Source organism: Eumetopias jubatus, unplaced genomic scaffold (assembly GCF_037043125.1).
Source record: "Eumetopias jubatus isolate StellerSeaLion01/CBP00866 unplaced genomic scaffold, mEumJub1_p1.0 scaffold_8, whole genome shotgun sequence".
NCBI lineage: Eukaryota > Metazoa > Chordata > Mammalia > Carnivora > Otariidae > Eumetopias > Eumetopias jubatus.
Window position 1 is genome coordinate 116,789,403 of NW_028274814.1, and position 18,041 is coordinate 116,807,443.

General features: G+C 35.6%; 1 protein-coding gene across 6 annotated transcripts in view; it reads right to left on the minus strand.

The window, feature by feature from the left end:
- NR2C1 (nuclear receptor subfamily 2 group C member 1) overlaps nt 1-18,041 on the minus strand; it is a 46,200-nt gene that overhangs the window by 10,026 nt on the left and 18,133 nt on the right. For 4 of the 6 annotated variants that reach the window (XM_028105456.2, XM_028105455.2, XM_028105458.2 and 1 more), the window contains exons 6-10: nt 17,013-17,160; nt 16,824-16,914; nt 12,532-12,716; nt 10,788-10,953; nt 4,446-4,567 (exon numbers count right to left, since the gene is read on the minus strand). In XM_028105456.2, the coding sequence (XP_027961257.1) occupies nt 4,446-4,567; nt 10,788-10,953; nt 12,532-12,716; nt 16,824-16,914; nt 17,013-17,160 (712 nt within the window). The remainder of the gene's footprint in view (nt 1-4,445; nt 4,568-10,787; nt 10,954-12,531; nt 12,717-16,823; nt 16,915-17,012; nt 17,161-18,041) is intronic. The other 2 variants (XM_028105461.2, XM_028105459.2) reach the window with 2 other exon arrangements.

Genomic DNA, 18,041 nt, shown 5'->3' on the forward strand with positions numbered 1-18,041 from the left:
ATTAGCAAGAACCCAAATGTCTACTAATAAAGAATGAGTAAATCAATAACAGATCCTGTAAAAGGGAATACTAGGCAACCATTAAGGAGAACAGGGTAAAACTGACATGTGCAGACATAGGAAGACACCCGTCTTCTAAGTATAAAAAGAAAGGCAAAGAAGAGGATATGCAAGTGTGTAATGGATTGTTAAAATATGGCGCTGAAAGGTCTGGGAGGACACCAAACTGTTAATTAGTGGGGTTAGTTACCTCTGGAGAATGAAGTTTTACTTTATATTTCTATACTTCAGTGTTACTTTAAAATTTTATTAAACAGGAGGAAAAGGTTAAAAGCAAACATGATGGGAAAGTTCACAGTAATTCAGTTTTCACCTTAACCTCTGAGTCTGAAGTTTTAAAGAGGAAACAGCTAACTAAGGTAATTAGTGGACACAGGATAGGAAAATGAACAGAGCCAACTGACAAAAAAAAAAAAAAGTCAAAGCTCTTTCTGGCCTGTGTTATACCTAGTAGGATGAAAGTATTTTGACATTGTTGTGGGAGGCTCAGAGAAAAGATTAAGGAGTAACCGGGCAGAGGATGAGGGACACCAAAATTGTTATGAGTACCCTAAAGGAAAAATGATAAAAAGTGGCAAATGAGGAATAAGCCACCAGATTACTCTGTTTCCAAAGGAAAAGTGAAAGAACTAAATATGGAGATTAATTGCAGAAAGACACATATATTTACATCTTCATCCAAAACAAAACCCCAAATATCCTTGTAGTATAGCTAGCTATGCCGTTCAAATGTTTTTAAAAAGTTCATTAGGAAAGGAAAACAGCAAGTCCTTTTTAAAGAGAAGGTTCCTAAGAGAATGAAGGAAAACGAGCACTGATAATCTAGTTTGCAGTAGCGCTGGATTAGATGATTTACACTCATCTCAGCTAAGTAGCTTCGCCAGCAAGAACGCACTTCTGCTCTTAAATTATAGATGGAGAAAGAGAGCCTAGTTAAGTAGCAAAGCTAGCAGATGAACAAATCCAGAATTTGAACCCAGGTGTTCAAAATCTATGCTTTTGTATAACTCATTAAAGTTTTAGCAAGTAAAATGCTAAAGTCAAATTTCTCAGTAGAGACTCCCCTTTACAGCTAGTATTTTGTGACAGTAAGAGCATGTTTGCTCTTTGTTTTTTCTGTTAAAAACAAGTAACTATTGTAATCACATTATACTACCTATTTTCTAAACATCTTTCCTTTGAAAAGCAAACGGAGCTGGATAGGGGTAATTAAAGTATCAGTCAGGTACACTGAAACAATGCCAGTGTTAATTAATAGAGGCATTAGGCTGCATAACAGTAAATATGTCAACTTCTTTTACAAATGGGCATAGGTTATTTTTCTCTAACTAGTCTTCTATATTGTTAAGTTCATTAAAATATGTACATAGTACTCAGAATTGGAGATCAGATAATTGTTTATACTATTTATTTTGATAAAATAGGACTTCCGAAGTCACGTATACGTGGGGATAACCTAACCATTTCTCTTCTATACAAATAAACCCAAGGCATTACACTTTACCTAGCAGCATGTGTTTGAAAGGAAGGCATGGTCCTTAGGGAAAAGTAGTCAGTGATACAACAATAAAGCTGGTTTTATATTTTTTTAATTTTTTAAAAAAGATTTTATTTATTTGACAGAGTGAGAGCACAAGCAGGGGGACCCCGATGTGGGACTCGATCCCCAGGACCCCGGGATCATGACCCGAGCCAAAGGCAGTCGCCCAACCAATTGAGCCACCCAGGTGCCCAATAAAGCTGGTTTTAAACCCACATCTATAGTAAACATTACTTTGTTTCAGTGGGATTTTAAAAAAGATTCCACTTTCAGACTTTGCATTTATGGAAGGTTTCTTAAGTTATTCAAAAAATAAAGTCTCCTGTAGCAAATAGTGGTGGTTTAGAACTTCAGGTTATATTATGAGAATCCAGGTAGAGAGGACTGCTGACAAATCATGCCAAGTGCCCGTAACTGAACTTACTACGGTGTAATCACCTAAATTATGCAGGTAGAAGTGAACAACTGAATTCCTGTAAGTTTTGAAACTACAAATCTTAAAAAGTAAAATCCTTGTAAAACATAAAGGACTGTACAATACAGACAGTATTAACCACCCACTGTTTGAAAGGTTCTTGAAGCTACTGTTCTCCATTTAATAAGTAATCAAAACAAACGACTTTTAGTAACTGATTAATATTGCTTATCTGTTTCTCTCTGCAATATTAGGGCTTTGTTTCCAAGTTTTGGGTCTACGGATAAAAATGCAACCAATGTCAGTTTCTAGGAGACTCAGAATAGCTTTTATTACCACTCAACAGAATTTCCCATCATCAGTACTTAGTCCTCTTCCATCTGATTAACTTGAACTACAAACAATCTAGATGGGGACAATAAGTAAGAGTTTATGTAGCGATTAATGGCCTCACATGCTACACCAATGGTTAATTCTGATTGCAAAGAATCTTGTGGCTGTTACATTAAAACCATTTTTCAGTACAGATCAGAGGGAAATGTGGCTGCCACTGTAAGACTGGATTATAAATGGAAACCTCAGGTTTTATTTTTGGTTTCTTTAACATTTGGAGAATTTTTTTTTTTTTTAAGATTTTATTTATTTGACAGAGAGAGACACAGCGAGAAAGGGAACACAAGCAGAAGGAGTGGGAGAGGGAGAGGCAGGCTTCCCGTGGAGCAGGGAGCCAGATGCGGGGCTCGATCCCAGGACCCTGGGATCACGACCTGAGCCGAAGGCAGTCACTTAACGACTGAGCCACCCAGGTACCCTGTGGAGAATGTTTCCATAGGATAATCACACTTAATTTAACAGAAGTACTAAAGATCAATAATGTTATATAAATAATTCAAAGAGTTCAAAGCACTCCCTAAAAATCGTTCCTTTTGTTTTTGTTTTTTTACTATAATAGTTGATAGCCTATTATAACAAATATCACCAGATTACTTTTCAACACAAAAGTACTCCAGTTAAAAGCTTAGGGAACTAAGTAAACCTAACCCTTTAAAATAAACTGCTAATATGTAAATTTATATCATATTTTAATTCTTTGTTAAAAAAAGCAGACTGGAGAAATTCTGAAAACTAAATATTATTTTGAGAGAAAGGGCTAACAGTTCTAAAGGTTAACCATTCTAAATTAGGCTTTTAATCTATGTAACTATATTAGTTAAGTATGTGACTTAATGCATGGTATAACCAACACCAAATTATACTGGGGTTCTATGTGTGCCTTTTTTTTTTTTAAAGGAGGCTCCATGGCCAGTGAAGAGCCCAACGTGGTGCTCGAACTCATGACCCTGAGCATCAAGACCTGAGCTGAGGGCACCTGGGTGGCTCAGATGGTTAAGCGTCTGCCTTCGGCTCAGGTCATGATCCCGGGGTCCTGGGATCGAGTCCCGCATCGGGCTCCCTGCTCTGTGGTGAGCCTGCTTCTCCCTCTGCTTCTCTCTCTCTCTCTCTCTCTCTGACTCTCATGAATAAATAAATAAAAACATTAAAAAAAAAAAAAAAAGACCTGAGCTGAGATCAAGAGCCCGACGCTTAACTGACTGAGCCACCCAGGTGCCCCTATGTATGCTTTTTAAAGTCATGACTGAGATATTTCTTAGTCATATTAAATACTCTAAGAATGAAGGATGGACAGTTATCATTCCTTTGGCAAATGGGAGAACAGAAGTATAAGATATGAAAGCACATTATTCATGAAATCATGTTGGTGAGTAGGGCCCTGTGACTAGAAAAATACTTCTCTAACTACTGACTTAACTTTTTCCATGGTCTCTCTGCTCTTCATACCAGTTACTTTAACACAATCTAAATAGATCTGGCAAACATCAGGTAATACAGACGTAATACAGATTACTGCTGTGTTTCTTGGTGGTAAGTATCTCCAAATTATCACTGTGGTACTATGGGGTCTACAGTATCTCCCCCTTCCCCACTTTTTGTAATCACAGATTGGAAAACAACTGTTTCTATTTTGAAACATTCACTGTATGCAAGTTTCAGCTCCTTATGAACATGCCTGAGATGAACAGTGAAAACAGTGGGGCTGGGAGGGAAACATCCAGGGCATACCTACAGCCTCCCTATCTTCAGGTCAAAGACAGCCTATTACAAATGCTGGCCATGATTTATCAGCTCCACTGCATATATTCCACTTGAATTATTAACTCAGTCAAATTATGAAACATGGATACCCTTCCTATATAAAAATAATATAAGAAAATACTAACTGCCATAATCTGTCATATAAATAACAAAACTTTATATAATGTTATACCATTTTTTTCCTTTAATACAAATCCATCCAAAATAAAAGTTCTTGCTTAGTGTACATTTGTGCGATAAAATCATATTTATACTCAAGGACTTCAAAACACTTACCCTAGAGCCTGGAAGGAAGGAATCGAAAGTGCCCAGTGCATTGATAAGAACAGCAGTCTGGAGGCAGACTCCCCAATGTAGTGCACATTCAGGTACTCAGGCATAGGAGAAGGCATGGTGAGCTAGTGTGAACAGGGACTGAGGTAAATTATGACAGTTCTAAATGATAATTTCTTTGAAAAAGTTACATGTAAACATATCAAATAGGAGGTTGATATATTCACCAAAAGGCAAATCTTGAAATAATCCAAGTGACTGGATTTTACAGCTATAAATAGGATTTAGAATGAGTAGATCATAGTTGCTAACAAAGCAATATTCAGACAAACAGAATCCCATTAATAAATATCAGGTATGATATTCTCTGGTTGTGTTTTAAGTTATTTCTTAGTCTAACAATGTGCTTTTTTTCCTTTCTTCTCTTCCTTTATCAATAATGGTATAGTTGTTTAAAGAGCAATCCTGTGTGTTAAATGTTCCATTCATGCAGGCTATGGGCAGTTACCAAATTCAAATCTTACAGGGTCAGGAGAATAATGAGTGAAGTGGGCCTGCTGGTGCCATCTGGGAAGTGCATATTCCTTTACCTGGGACTCGAATTCCATATACTGAAAACATATGGCAATTTGGACTAAGGACTGCCTGCTCTATTTTTCAAAGAGCAGGTTCTGTGTGCAACTCCCTGTTTAATCTACAGGTAAAACAAATTGTGTCTGTGACTATAATACTCACAGGCTGTCAGTTTGTACTCCTGACCTCAGGTAGTTACTTTAAGTGTGTGTCAACTGTTGAAAATAAATATCCCACATCAGAAGCATTTTTGAAAAGCTTGTTAAAGAGAACTTTCATTACTATAAATGAAATGTAATTTCATCTATGACCTAAATTTCTATCACTAAGGAAAATAACCTATGCTATAGAGTACTTTGTAGGCATTAAAATTAGTGAGATAAACTGAGATGTAATGGCATAGAAAAAAAATACCTCACAGACGTCTAAGTGGAAAAACTACGAAACAATATGTAGATGACCTAATTTATGTTAAAGAGAAAGGGGGGGAGAGAGAGAGAGAGAGAGAGAGAGAGAGAGAGTGTGTGTGTATGTATATATAAAAAGGACAGATGGAGATCTATCACACAGTTAACAGTGGCTACCTCAGGGGTAGAGTAGGTGGATGTACCCATATGTATTTTTCTGAGGAAAGGATAGCTTTAATCAGATTCTCCAAAGTGTCTATGATGCCTAACAGATCAAAAGGTTTTCATCAAAATGATACAAAAATTCTCCAGACATGTTAGGTAAAAAATATTAACTGCCTTTGTTCATTATTAGCCACAAATGGTTTATCTATTTATAAATGGTGCCAACTAATAAAACTATTTAACAGAGAAATTAACAGTTGAAATTTCATGTATGAGAAGAATATATATATATATATTTTTAAATATTTTATTTATTTATTTGAGAGGGAGAGAGAGAGTGAGCACGGGTGGGTTGAGGGGCAGAAGGAGAAGCAGACTCCCCACTAAGCAGGGAGCCCATGCAGGGCCTGATCCCGGGACTCAGGACTCTGGGATCATGACCTGAGCCGAAGGCAGACGTTCAACCAACTGAGCCACCCAGGTGCTCTGAGAAGAATATTTTTTATTTAAAAAAAAATTTATTTGGGTGCCTGGGTGGCTCAGTTGGTTAAATGACTGCCTTCGGCTCAGGTCATGATCCTGGAGTCCCTGGAACAAGTCCCGCATCAAGCTCCCTGTTCAGCAGGGAGTCTGCTTCTCCCTCTGACCCTCCCCCCTCTCATGTGCTTTCTCTCTCAAATAAATAATAAATAAAACCTTAAAAAAAAAAAAAGAAAAAAATTTTTTTAAAGATTTTATTTTTAAGTAATCTTTACATCCAATGTGGGGCTCAAACTCACAACCCTGAGATTAAGAGTCACACACTCCACCAACTGGGCCAGCCAGGCACCCTGAGAATATTTTTTAAATGCTTGAGAAATGTTTACTGGAGCAGCAAATTAAAATGCCACTATTTAAAGAGAATTCTTAATAGAACTGTAGGCAAGCAGATATTAAACATCTTAAATGTAATTATCAGGATGTAACTGTTTCTATATGTAAGTATATAAAAAACAAACTGGGAACTATCATACCTTTTCAGAATTGCCCAAGGAGAGTACAGGGGGGGAAAAGCCTGAAAGATCAGGGGAATTACCAGAGATTACTAGTTTTAGGGGGTTGGAGTAATTAAGATGTAAAACAACAACTGTTGTTTAAACAAATAGTTTAGTCACTTTTAAGAAAGTAAAATAGTTACAGTATTAAAAATTAGACAAAAGGGCTAAAAGATACAGATGTACCCTGACTGACACAAGAGTGGTGGTAATGTTGAAAACTTTCTGTGCTTTAATCATAAAATTGAAATCATTTGCAATACATACTAGAGGAATTCATTATTTAAAAGACTGCCATGCATTGTATGTATGCATGTATTATAAAGAGAAGAAATATCTCATAATTTATCTGTTTTAATACTTAATTTTCTTAAAGCAAGATACACCTCTAGCATCATGAATCAGCCAGTACTGGCTTAAGAAACAAGAATTTATTCAACAAGTCTTTTAGATTGCAAAGACAAAGATTTCTTCCTCTATATAGAGAAGATGAGTTTCTACTGAAGATGTTAAAGAGCGTCCCAAAACTGCCTGTGGACTTTTAGGTTTATAAACTGAAATACACACATTTTAAAAATGATACACATTCAGTACATTGAGATGATTTTTTTTTTTCTAAGTAGGCTTCATGGCCAGCATGGAACCCAACACAGGGTTAGAAGAACTCACGAGACCATGAGATCAAGACCTGAGCTGAGATCAAGAGTTGGATAGTTAACCCACTAAGCCACCCAGGTGCCCCAATATATTGAGATGATTTTTAAGAGTGTTGACATGAATTAAACTTGGCTACCCATTTTAGAAGTTACTTGTCTACCATTACCTTTATAGCACTTTCTGTAATTCTGACAATAAGCTAAATGATAGAACTTTAAAAAAATCATTTGACTTGAGTTAGGAGATCTGAATTCTATTCCCAACATGTCATTAGTTGTGTGACCCTGGATTACACATTATAATTCAGCACTTACATCTTGAGATCTCTTTTCTTTTTTTAAAAGTAAATTCAACCCCCAATGTGGGGCTCAAATTCACAACCCAAAAATCAAGAGTCACATACTCTACCAACTGAGCCAGCTAGGTGCCCCAACTGAGATTTCACTCTAAGGTACTAAGTGCTGAGGCTTCAATAGAAGAATAAAGGGAAACAGAATGAGCTACAGAAAGGGCTAAGAGGAGGCACCTGGGTGGCTCAGTCATTAAGCGTCTGCCTTCGGCTCAGGTCATGATCCCAGGGTCCTGGGATCGAGCCCCACACTGGGCTCCCTACTCAGCGGGAAGCCTGCTTCTCCCTCTCCCACTCCCCCTGGTTGTGTTCCCTCTCTTGCTGTCTCTGTCAAATAAATAAATAAAATCTTTAAAAAAAAGAAAAAAGTAAGGGCTAAGAAAGAGATGGCATTTCTGAAAAATGATGGGCAACTGAATAAAAATGTGGAAGGTCCTAAAAGGTCATAAACTTTATCTCACACGGGCAATAGGAAGCTAATGAAAGCTTTTAGGTAGCAGAGTAACATAACTGGACTGATTTTTTAAAGATTTTATTTATTTGAGAGAGAGAGAGAGAGAGAGCGCACACACATGTGAAGAGGGGAGGAGGGGCAGAGGGAGAGGGTGAAGCAGGATTCCTGCTGAGCAGTGAGCCTGACTAGGGCCTCGATCCCATGACCCTGGGATCATGACCTGAGCTGAAGGCAGAGGTGTAACTGACTGAGCCAGCCAGGTGTCCCATAACTGGGCTGATTTTTAACAAACATCACTTTATTACCAGAGCACAGGACAAGATGAAGAGACTGGAAGCAAAGATATTACTCTAACAGTTCAGGTAAGAAATTTTAAAAGGCCTTGAAATACGGTGATAAAAATGAAGAGGAAGGGAGAAATTCAAACAAAAGAATGGTTAGGATTCAATTAGGGAATGGAGGGGAGTGAAGTATGGGGAAAATGATGATGACTCCCAAACATCAAACATGGTGACCAGAAGGACTATGGTTTTAATACTGAGATGATACATATGAGAGAACAGTTTTGGAAATCACCTACCTCTGTCTCATATACTTATTTCTAAATGGGAATTCTATCTACCTTGATGATCTATGTAATCAAATTGCAAGAATCAAGAATAAAGTATATGAAATCACACCAAAAACTCTGAAATTTAATAAAAATATTTAATATTTCTATTGTCCTAGATTCTCCAGAACCAAATTCCAAGATGCAATATTAGACTATTTCTCCTTTCTGTTTGGATTGCTTTGAACAAGACACTGAAAACCTCCAAATCTTTTTTCATTCACCAAATGACAGTAAAAATCCAAACCTTCACAACCGTGATTAAGGCTCAAACCTAAGAACGTACACATGAAAGCATGCTGCAAACTATACTGTACATAAAAATGCAAGATAGGAACAAAATGCTATTTAGCACAGTTAAGAAAGAACTGAGTTTTTGATTACAGATGTCAGGTTTTGAAACTCATGACTATAAAACCTCAATGAGAAAGCCAACTATCAAAGTACTGAGCTGGGAAGTGAGGGAAAAGTAAAACTCTTGATTTCACAAAGGCTGGAAATGTAAACAAGCATCAGAGAAAGAAGCTGTCTTTGTCAGGAGACCAAGAAACTTCACAGTGCTGATTCTGAGGACACCCAGAGAACAGCAGGTCAAAGACTGTATGGAAAAAAACCAATTCCAGAGAAAGGAAAAAAGTTCTAATTTGCCTAACTCATCTGTCCATAACAAATATTTAAAAGAATCAAACATTTTGAGGACCAACATCAACAATTAAAAAAGGACTATTTCTACTTTCTATAGAAGTACTCTATACTTTTTCTTGCAATGGGTCCTCTTCCTACATGTCTTTTTCTTTCCTTCCTATTTAAATTAAAAGTAGAAAATAAGACAACAAAAACATGTCTTTTATTTAGAATAAAAAGTGCAATTGGGAAAAATCAGTTTTGCCTTGCTCCACCCTTGTCCATAGCTACTATAAATTTTAAGGATGACACTGATTATTCTCATTATCTTTTCTTACAGCCCCCATAAAAAATTTTCATGTACAGTACACATAAAACATTTCTAATTTTTTCATATAGGTTTATCTTTGGTAAAATTTTATATGAAGATTGGTTTCACTGTTACGTTTTATGGTCTATATCAAATTACAACAATTTACTAAGTCACTTGAGTTTTCTCTGTGGCTACTTCTACCAAGTCAAATCTTACAAATATAAATTTTATTGTATGCAGTTTTGGCCAATGTTAGATTTGTATTATTTGTACCAGTCACACAAACCACTATTTGATAACTGTTTATATTTTCATTAGAAACCCATGGAAATTTATAATCTACAATAAAGTTATACACAATTTCCATGAGGTATTCTAAGACTGCTGTGTACTAATTGAAATCTCCTATATACTTTTAATCACTCTGCATATGATTTGCTGATGTACTCATGGCTGACACAGAAAAGACACAGAGTGGTTAAAATGGACGGGTCAAAACATCAGAGTCTTAATGCAGGGCCTCAATGGTCGTGTATCTATAGCCGTAGTCTGAATATTATCTGATTGACAAAGTTATTTTCTAATATTCTGCATGTCTTGTTTCCATCATAAATTAATGTATTTAGGGGAGCAAAAAAGAAACTACAAATGTACCTCCTCCAAAATGGTTAAAGTGTGAAAAGTTAAAAGCCAAAAGTTAAAATGTATTAAATAATTTTTACATTCTTAATACTGAGAGCTAGCTAATTAGGGGACTACGTAATAAATGGAGTTCTTTATAGTTACTATGGTAAGGAATAACTGCGTCTCACATACTGGTTTATACCAAAGCACTGAACAAAACCAGTGTATACAAACATAATGCCAATACTTAGAGTTAACAACAACATCCAAAACTTATGTCTAAAATGTTCTAAAAGCTAGCTTTTATAGACTTAAAACCATTAATCGATATTATAACCATGATTTATAAATAGGATGCTTTATTGTGCCATTACTTTAAATAGCCAGATGTGTATGTTTCAGTTGCTATTTTGAATTCCATCAGGAATATTTCTGACTTCAAAAGCACAACAAATATACTTTGATTTCTGAAGGGAAGGTTAAAATCAAAATGGATAACACAACATAAAAACTATATTAAAAAATATGGAAATACCCTGAAAGCTACATGTGAATCGCTGAGAAGTGGCCCCTCTTTTTCGATGTAATTTATGCTCGAGTCTCCAGCAATTAGGTGTACACTTCCTTCCATGCCCTCTACTGAGCTCTGACAGGCCGTGCTCTCTCCAGGATTCAATGCTTTTGCAAGAGTGTCAAATGCCCTATTAGGAGACATTAGATGCTGTGAGCTTGGTCAATCTCCACAATAAAATAAAAATTCTACATAAAATTCTGGAATTAATATTTAGGCCTAAAAAAATTATTGAGAATACAGAACTTTGATGTATCACTGATTACTCTATTTCTACTCTATTTTGCTATACACTACATATTTGCTGTTTCCAAAAGCAAATTAAATTTGAATATGTATAGTATGAAAAGCTGTATTATATTAATATATTATCAGAGAATTAAAGTCTTTAAAAAAATTTATGTAATTACCAGGAGGAAAAACCCTTACACTTTGGTCTAAAAATATGCTTTTACAAGTTATACATTTGATACTACAAGAAAACAGCCCATTTACTTTACATACAGAAGTTATTTAAAAAGAATAAGGGCAAGAACTTATGTCAACTTTACTGCATTCCACACAACAGATTTTATTTAAAAATTTAGAAACTATTTTAAAACTTGTGTTAACACAGCTACATCTGTAAAAATTTGAGATTAGGATGGCAAATAATGAACTAATGTTAGCAAATAATTATTTAAAATAGCTCCCCATATTTTTCAATGAGAAGCCTTTTAGAGTTACTTAAAATCTCATGTTCAACAAAGTACTTATTGAGACTCTTAAATGCAGTTTCCTCAACATTTAGATGATGAACAGTGTGAAAAAAGCCTGAAGAGATCCAGTTTCTACATCCCATGTATTAATATCAAGAGAATGAAAAATAGAATTCTTATATAAGTTTCCCAAAGTGTAACTTAAAATTGTAGTTGATTCAATTAAGTGTTTTAAATCTATTTTCATCATTAAAAATTGGTGGGGAAAATGAACATGGCTGCCTAGGGTAAGACAAATGTTTAACTCTAAATACACAAAAGATATGGGGTGGCTGGGTGATAGACATTGGGGAGGGTATGTGCTATGGTGAGAGCTGTGAATTGTGCAAGACTGATGAATCACAGACCTCTGAAACAAATAATATAATATATGTTAAAAAAAAAAAACAGCTGCAGCAGCAGCTAGCAGTAGGGGAAGAATGAAGGAGGGGAAATCGGGAGAGCGAGACGAACCATGAGAGACAATGGACTCTGAAAAACAAACTGAGGGTTCTAGAGGGGAGGGAGTGGGAGGATGGGTTAGCCTGGTGATGGGTATTAAAGAGGGCACGTTCTGCATGGAGCACTGGGTGTTATACGCAAACAATGAATCATGGAACACTACATCAAAAATTAATGATGTAATGTATGGTGATTAACATAATAAAAAAAAGTATGGGGAAATCTAAAAAAAAAAAATACACAGAAGATAAAATATTACCTTTAGCAAGAAAAAAAAATCCTTAATTTTATGACTACATTTCTAAGCTTATAATATTTATTTATTGCTCATTATTTAGAATGTAACCTGCTCAATAACATCTTATAATTCTTGAATGTGCTTTTTCAGTTAAAACTATGCTTTAAATTTTCTAAATCTAACAGAAATACTTGTTTTCTGAAACTTCTGTAAATAGTATTCAACATAAGAATATTGTAAGACATACTAATAAGATCAAAACAGACCTTACCTTGAAACATCACCATTCGTCTGCATTTCTTGATGAAATTCACACAAAGAGGTATCACCATTACTTAAGCTTTCAATCACAGACATTTCATTACTATTCTGAGAAAGATCTTTAGTTTTTCCAAGATTTGCTAATGATGTAACCACACTGGCCAATGTACTTAAATCTCCCTGACATGATTCAGCCTTAAAAAAAAAAAAAAAGTATTAAAATCTGCAAATTGGTATCAGAGAACTTTTTGTCTGAAATATCCAATTCTAGATTATGAAATGCCAGAATTAAAGTACTTCTAAGATAAGTGAAACCCAGAAAGTAAAATCAAAGAGCTCTGAGCTTTTAAAAACTTTCTGAGGAAAATGTAAGTTTAAAAACATGATGTACATTTCCTAGGAAATGTTTATACAAAAATTACATTAAACCAAAAACTGTACTTAATGACTAATCTATTCACATCAACAATCCCTTCCTCTGTAAGACGATCTTAGATGATCTTTTAAGTTCTTTTTAGAATTAAAATTCTGACAATTTCCAAAACTTACTATATGAACTATAAAGTTGTACAGAATGTATTAAAATTAGTATTACTGAAAAAAGAAAAAAAGGTAAATGTATTACTGAACAGAATTCTTAGAATGCCAACTTTTACCAGCCACTGTTTTAAATATGTTAAATACCAGGTGCTGTGTAGGTGAAAAATCTCATATTTAAGATAATGGTTTTTGTTTTTAAGATTTTATTTATTTATTTGAGAGAGAGAGATTGAGAGAACGAGTGGAGGGAGGGTCAGAGGGAGAAGCAGACTCCCCGCAAAGCAGGGAGCCTGACACAGGACTTGATCCCAGGATCCTGGGATCATGACCTGAGCTGAAGGCAAATGCTTACGGACTGAGCCACCCATGAGTCCAAGATAATGGGCTTTTGCTACACATTGCATATTTTCCCATTTGTCTTTAGTTTATATTTTTGTTAATCATGTATATATTCTTTATTCACTAATTAGCTAGAATTATTTTGTGAAAAAGTATTCTCTTCTCCTTAACTCTTTGACTACCCAGAAATATAATTTCTGTAGGAAAGGCAGATAGATGCTTGATTTTTCTTTATCAATTTTCAGAGCAATGAGTCAATACCCTTAGCAACCTCTACTGGTAACAGAAGAGTTTTAAGTATCACTTTAAATTCATAGATTTTTATATATTTGATGTGTTTAAATGAATCATTCTTTTTTAAATACTCAAATTATTCCATTCTAACCTAAAGAGAGTCCCTTCAATTGCTTCAATATAGCCAACTGACAGAATCCTTTAATGAAATTTAATTCTTCCTTTACGGTTTTTAGTGTTTTTAATCCTAAGAAAATACATGTTTCCTTGATGGTTCACATTTTATCAAATTCTTCAGTTTGTGTGAAATTGGTTTTAGTGAACACAATGAAACAATCTTTGTGCTTCCTAAACTAATGAATGGTCCCAGAATCATTTACTGAGAAACCTACCAGTTGTGTGGAGTTCTCACTTGGTTCCCACTAATATATGTATTTTATTTAGTCCTCATAACAACCCTGTGAAATAGGAACCATCATCCCTTTATTACTGACAAGAATCCATTGTCACTGCGGCAGCAAATAGTGGAGGCAAGACTGGGAAGTCAGGTCTGATGGGAAAGCCTGTGCTCTAACCACTGTTCCAGGCTTCGTATACATGAGTAAAAGGAGTTAACATTTTTAAGTGTTTTAATTTCAACTAAAACTTAAACATATCTATTTTCTTCCATTTTCTAACATGCCTATCTAGCTAGATTAAGCTTTTGCCAATGAAAACTCTTAGCAATGTGAAAAGACCTCATCTTGTGACTATCTGTCAGAAACTTACACGCAAGGTTGTTATAATTTAATACAAAGACATACAGAAAAGTAGTGTCTGGGCAAATAATTTCTCAACAAAACTTAGCTGTCTTCCTTTCCTAAAGGAGTTAATACGTCAGTGCAATCGTAACTACCGTCCTAACCTTGAAGCACGTATATAAAGCGAAGCAAAATCTTGTAATTCCAAAATATATGGTAAAAGGTCAAATTTCCCCACTTAATAACAAAATGCTAAAGCCCAACCTGTATGGTTGACGCTCTTATTTGCCCTATTTTACAGACGATGAAGGAAACAAGCACTGAGAGGTCAAATAACTTGCCCAATGTTATGCAGCTAATAAGTGGCAGATGAAATTTGATTCCAGAGCTCAAGTATTAAGAGTGCCTTAAGAATACTGGGTATTTATCCCAAAGATACAAATGTAGTGATCCGAAGGGGTACGTGCACCCCAATGTTTATAGCAGCAATGTCCACAACAACCAAACTATGGAAAGAGCCAAGATGTCCATCAACAGATGAATGGCTAAAGAAGATGTGGTGTGTGTACACACACACACACACACACACACATACACACACACACACACACACACACAGGAATATTACGCAGCCATCAAAAAACCTGAAATCTTGTCATTTGCAATGATGTGGATGGAACTGGAGGGTATTATGCTAAGTGAAATAAGTAAATCAGAGAAAGACAAGTATCATATGACCTCACTGATATGAGGAATTCTTAATCTCAGGAAACAAACTGAGGGTTGCTGAAGTGGTGGGGGGTGGGAGGGATGGGTGGCTGAGTGACAGACATTGGGGAGGGTATGTGCTATGGTGAGCGCTGTGAATTGTGTAAGATTGATGAATCACAGACCTGTACCTCTGAAACAAATAATATATGTTAAAAAAAAAAAGATAGTAGGAAGGGAAAAATGAAGGGGGGGGATTGGAGGGGGAGATGAACCATGAGAGACTATGGACTCTGAGAAACAAACTGAGGGTTTTAGAGGGGAAGGGGGGTGGGGGATGGGTTAGCCTGGTGGTGGGTATTAAGGAGGGCACGTTCTGCATGGAGCACTGGGTGCTATACACAAAGAATGAATCATGGAACACTACATCAAAAACTAATGATGTAATGTATGGTGACTAACATAAAAAAAGAGTGCCTTTAGAATATCAAACAAATGTATAATAAACCTGGCCATAAATTGGATGAATAATCTTACAGTTTATATATAACCAGATCACATTACAGGCTGAGAGAAATACTAATCATAGGCTCCCTAAAATCTGTTTCTAGACAAGTCTTCAGGAGAAATTTTTCTTTTTGTTCTCATAAGGGGTTTCTGAATACTGCAGAAATAAACCTTTTTTCCTTGAGACTCCTTGCTCAAAGAGGACTCCAACCTTTAAAAGAAACCAGATAACTCAGACACATAATGAAAGCTCTTGCAATCCTATTCCTACTCTTGACTCAAGCCAATGTTTTGAGTAAAAGGTATGCTAGGAATTTCTCTTCACCTGAAATATTTTAGATATTTTGTTACTATAAAATCTGTAGGGAAGCATAAAAGAAATATTAAGAATTTTGCACCTGGGGCACCTGCGTGGTGCAGTTGGTTAACCGTCGGACTCTTGATTTCAGCTCAGGTTATGATTTCAGGGTCATGAGATCAAGCCCCCGTGCTCAGCACAGAGTCTGCTTGAGATTCTCTCTCCCTCTCCCTCCTGCTCATGCTCTCTCTCAAATAAATAAATAAATCTTAAAAAAAAAAAGGGGGAATTTTGCACTTAATATAAATTTCCATTTCTGAGGACTTTTGAGATGAAAGAAACCTAGAAGACTTTTGTCTGTCACTTCCATTTTGAAGCTGTAATTGTCCTAGTGGAATAATGAACGTTTCTACTGATAGTTATTCATATATGAGGACACACAAAATGGAAGCTATCCTGGTCACAAATGTAAACCCAAGTCAGCAAGCACTTACAGAAAACACCTGTTAAGGAAACCTAACATACACCAATCACAATCTGCAACTCTGCTTTAACTAGCTCACCTTACCCTAAGAAACAGGACCCACTAGCCTTACAAGGAAATCTTCAAGCTCCTAGCCAGTAAGGCCATTTCCATATTGCTGCTTCTAATGTTCTCTAAAACTCACTCTTGCCCGAAATCCCTCAGCAAGAGTGCTCTCCTGATCTATGGATTGTTTTCCCTTGAATAAAGGCATCAAATTTGTTACTAAATTGTTTTAGCTGTCATTTGACACTATCAAATAGTTGATCATTTATATTAAAAAAAAAGCAGTTTGTAATAGGAATATTTAAGACCAGATCAATTAACCAACGTAATCGCAGAGATTAAGAAAAGGCAAAAGATACTAAAAGCTTAAAAAAATTTAAGCTTTAAATTAATTGCACTAAACACACCTTATCTGGTGTCATCAGCACAGTTGACTCAGTTTTTATTCCAGACTGGTGAATATTCACAAACATTCCTGAATCTAACAGTCCTGCTGACCTGTAACAAACAAGTATAAATTTTAGCCTTAGTTTCACTGGGAACAAAAACAAATGACCCACTCTACTTAATGTATGTTTTGCTTGTTTTTACTATACCTTGCCGTTTCACTATCTGTTACAAAAGTTGGGGTTGCAGCTAATGGACTTCGAAGGTCTTTTCGGATGTAGATTTTTTCTGTTGAAGCGGCACAGTTGGAAGATTTTTCTCGTGATACTTCAACAGGTTTTCTTTCACACTGAACAGCTACAAAAATGCATTAAACTATTACATCACAGTGAGGAATTTATAGGCAATTATAAATGTAACCATTCGGTCAGCAATGCTCATTGCTCATGGGAGACAGTTACCATAAGTGAACTCTAAAGGTAATCCTTAATCTTTAGAAATTATTTCCAACTTCAACGAAGTTGCTTCAGAATAGTAATTTGCATCTCTTGCTCTCTTTTCTCTCCCTGACCCAGCTGTGGTAGAAATGTAGAGAAATTCTTATTTTTTAAAATCTCACTGTCAAGAAGGAAAAGATACTGTCAAGAAGGAAAAACTGAAAATAGGAGTCTCTTACCTATCTGTGTGAGAGTTGAAAAAAATAATATTTGATCAATTGAAAACAATACTAATAGAGAGCCACAAAAAGTTAATAAGGGCAAGGAGATTTTTGAGAAGTAATTCAACTGTTTAATTTTCATTTATAAAATATAGGTAGTATATTTCACTTATAGGAATTTTATTTCATGATACTTAAGAGATAGTATGGTTTAGTTGTTAAATGTACATTTTCTGAGGGAAAAAAAAACCTGCCAAGATTCAGATCCAAGTTCTGCCACTTATTAGTTATGTGACCTTGGGCAAGTTTCTAAATCTGTTTACTCAAATGTAAAATGGGTAAGAGTAGTACCTAGTGCGTGGTGTTTTACTATAGAAATAAATAATTCATATGCTATACACAGAGTTAGGTATGGTGAGAGCTCAATCAATATTAGCTACCCTACTTATCACCTTAGTAGTTTAATCGGAAACTAAACCGGCATCTAATTAGTTGTGCTTTTTTTAAAAAACCATGTTCAAACACACATACATGCATAGCATATAGGCATTCGATGAGTATCTTGTTGAATAAAAAATAC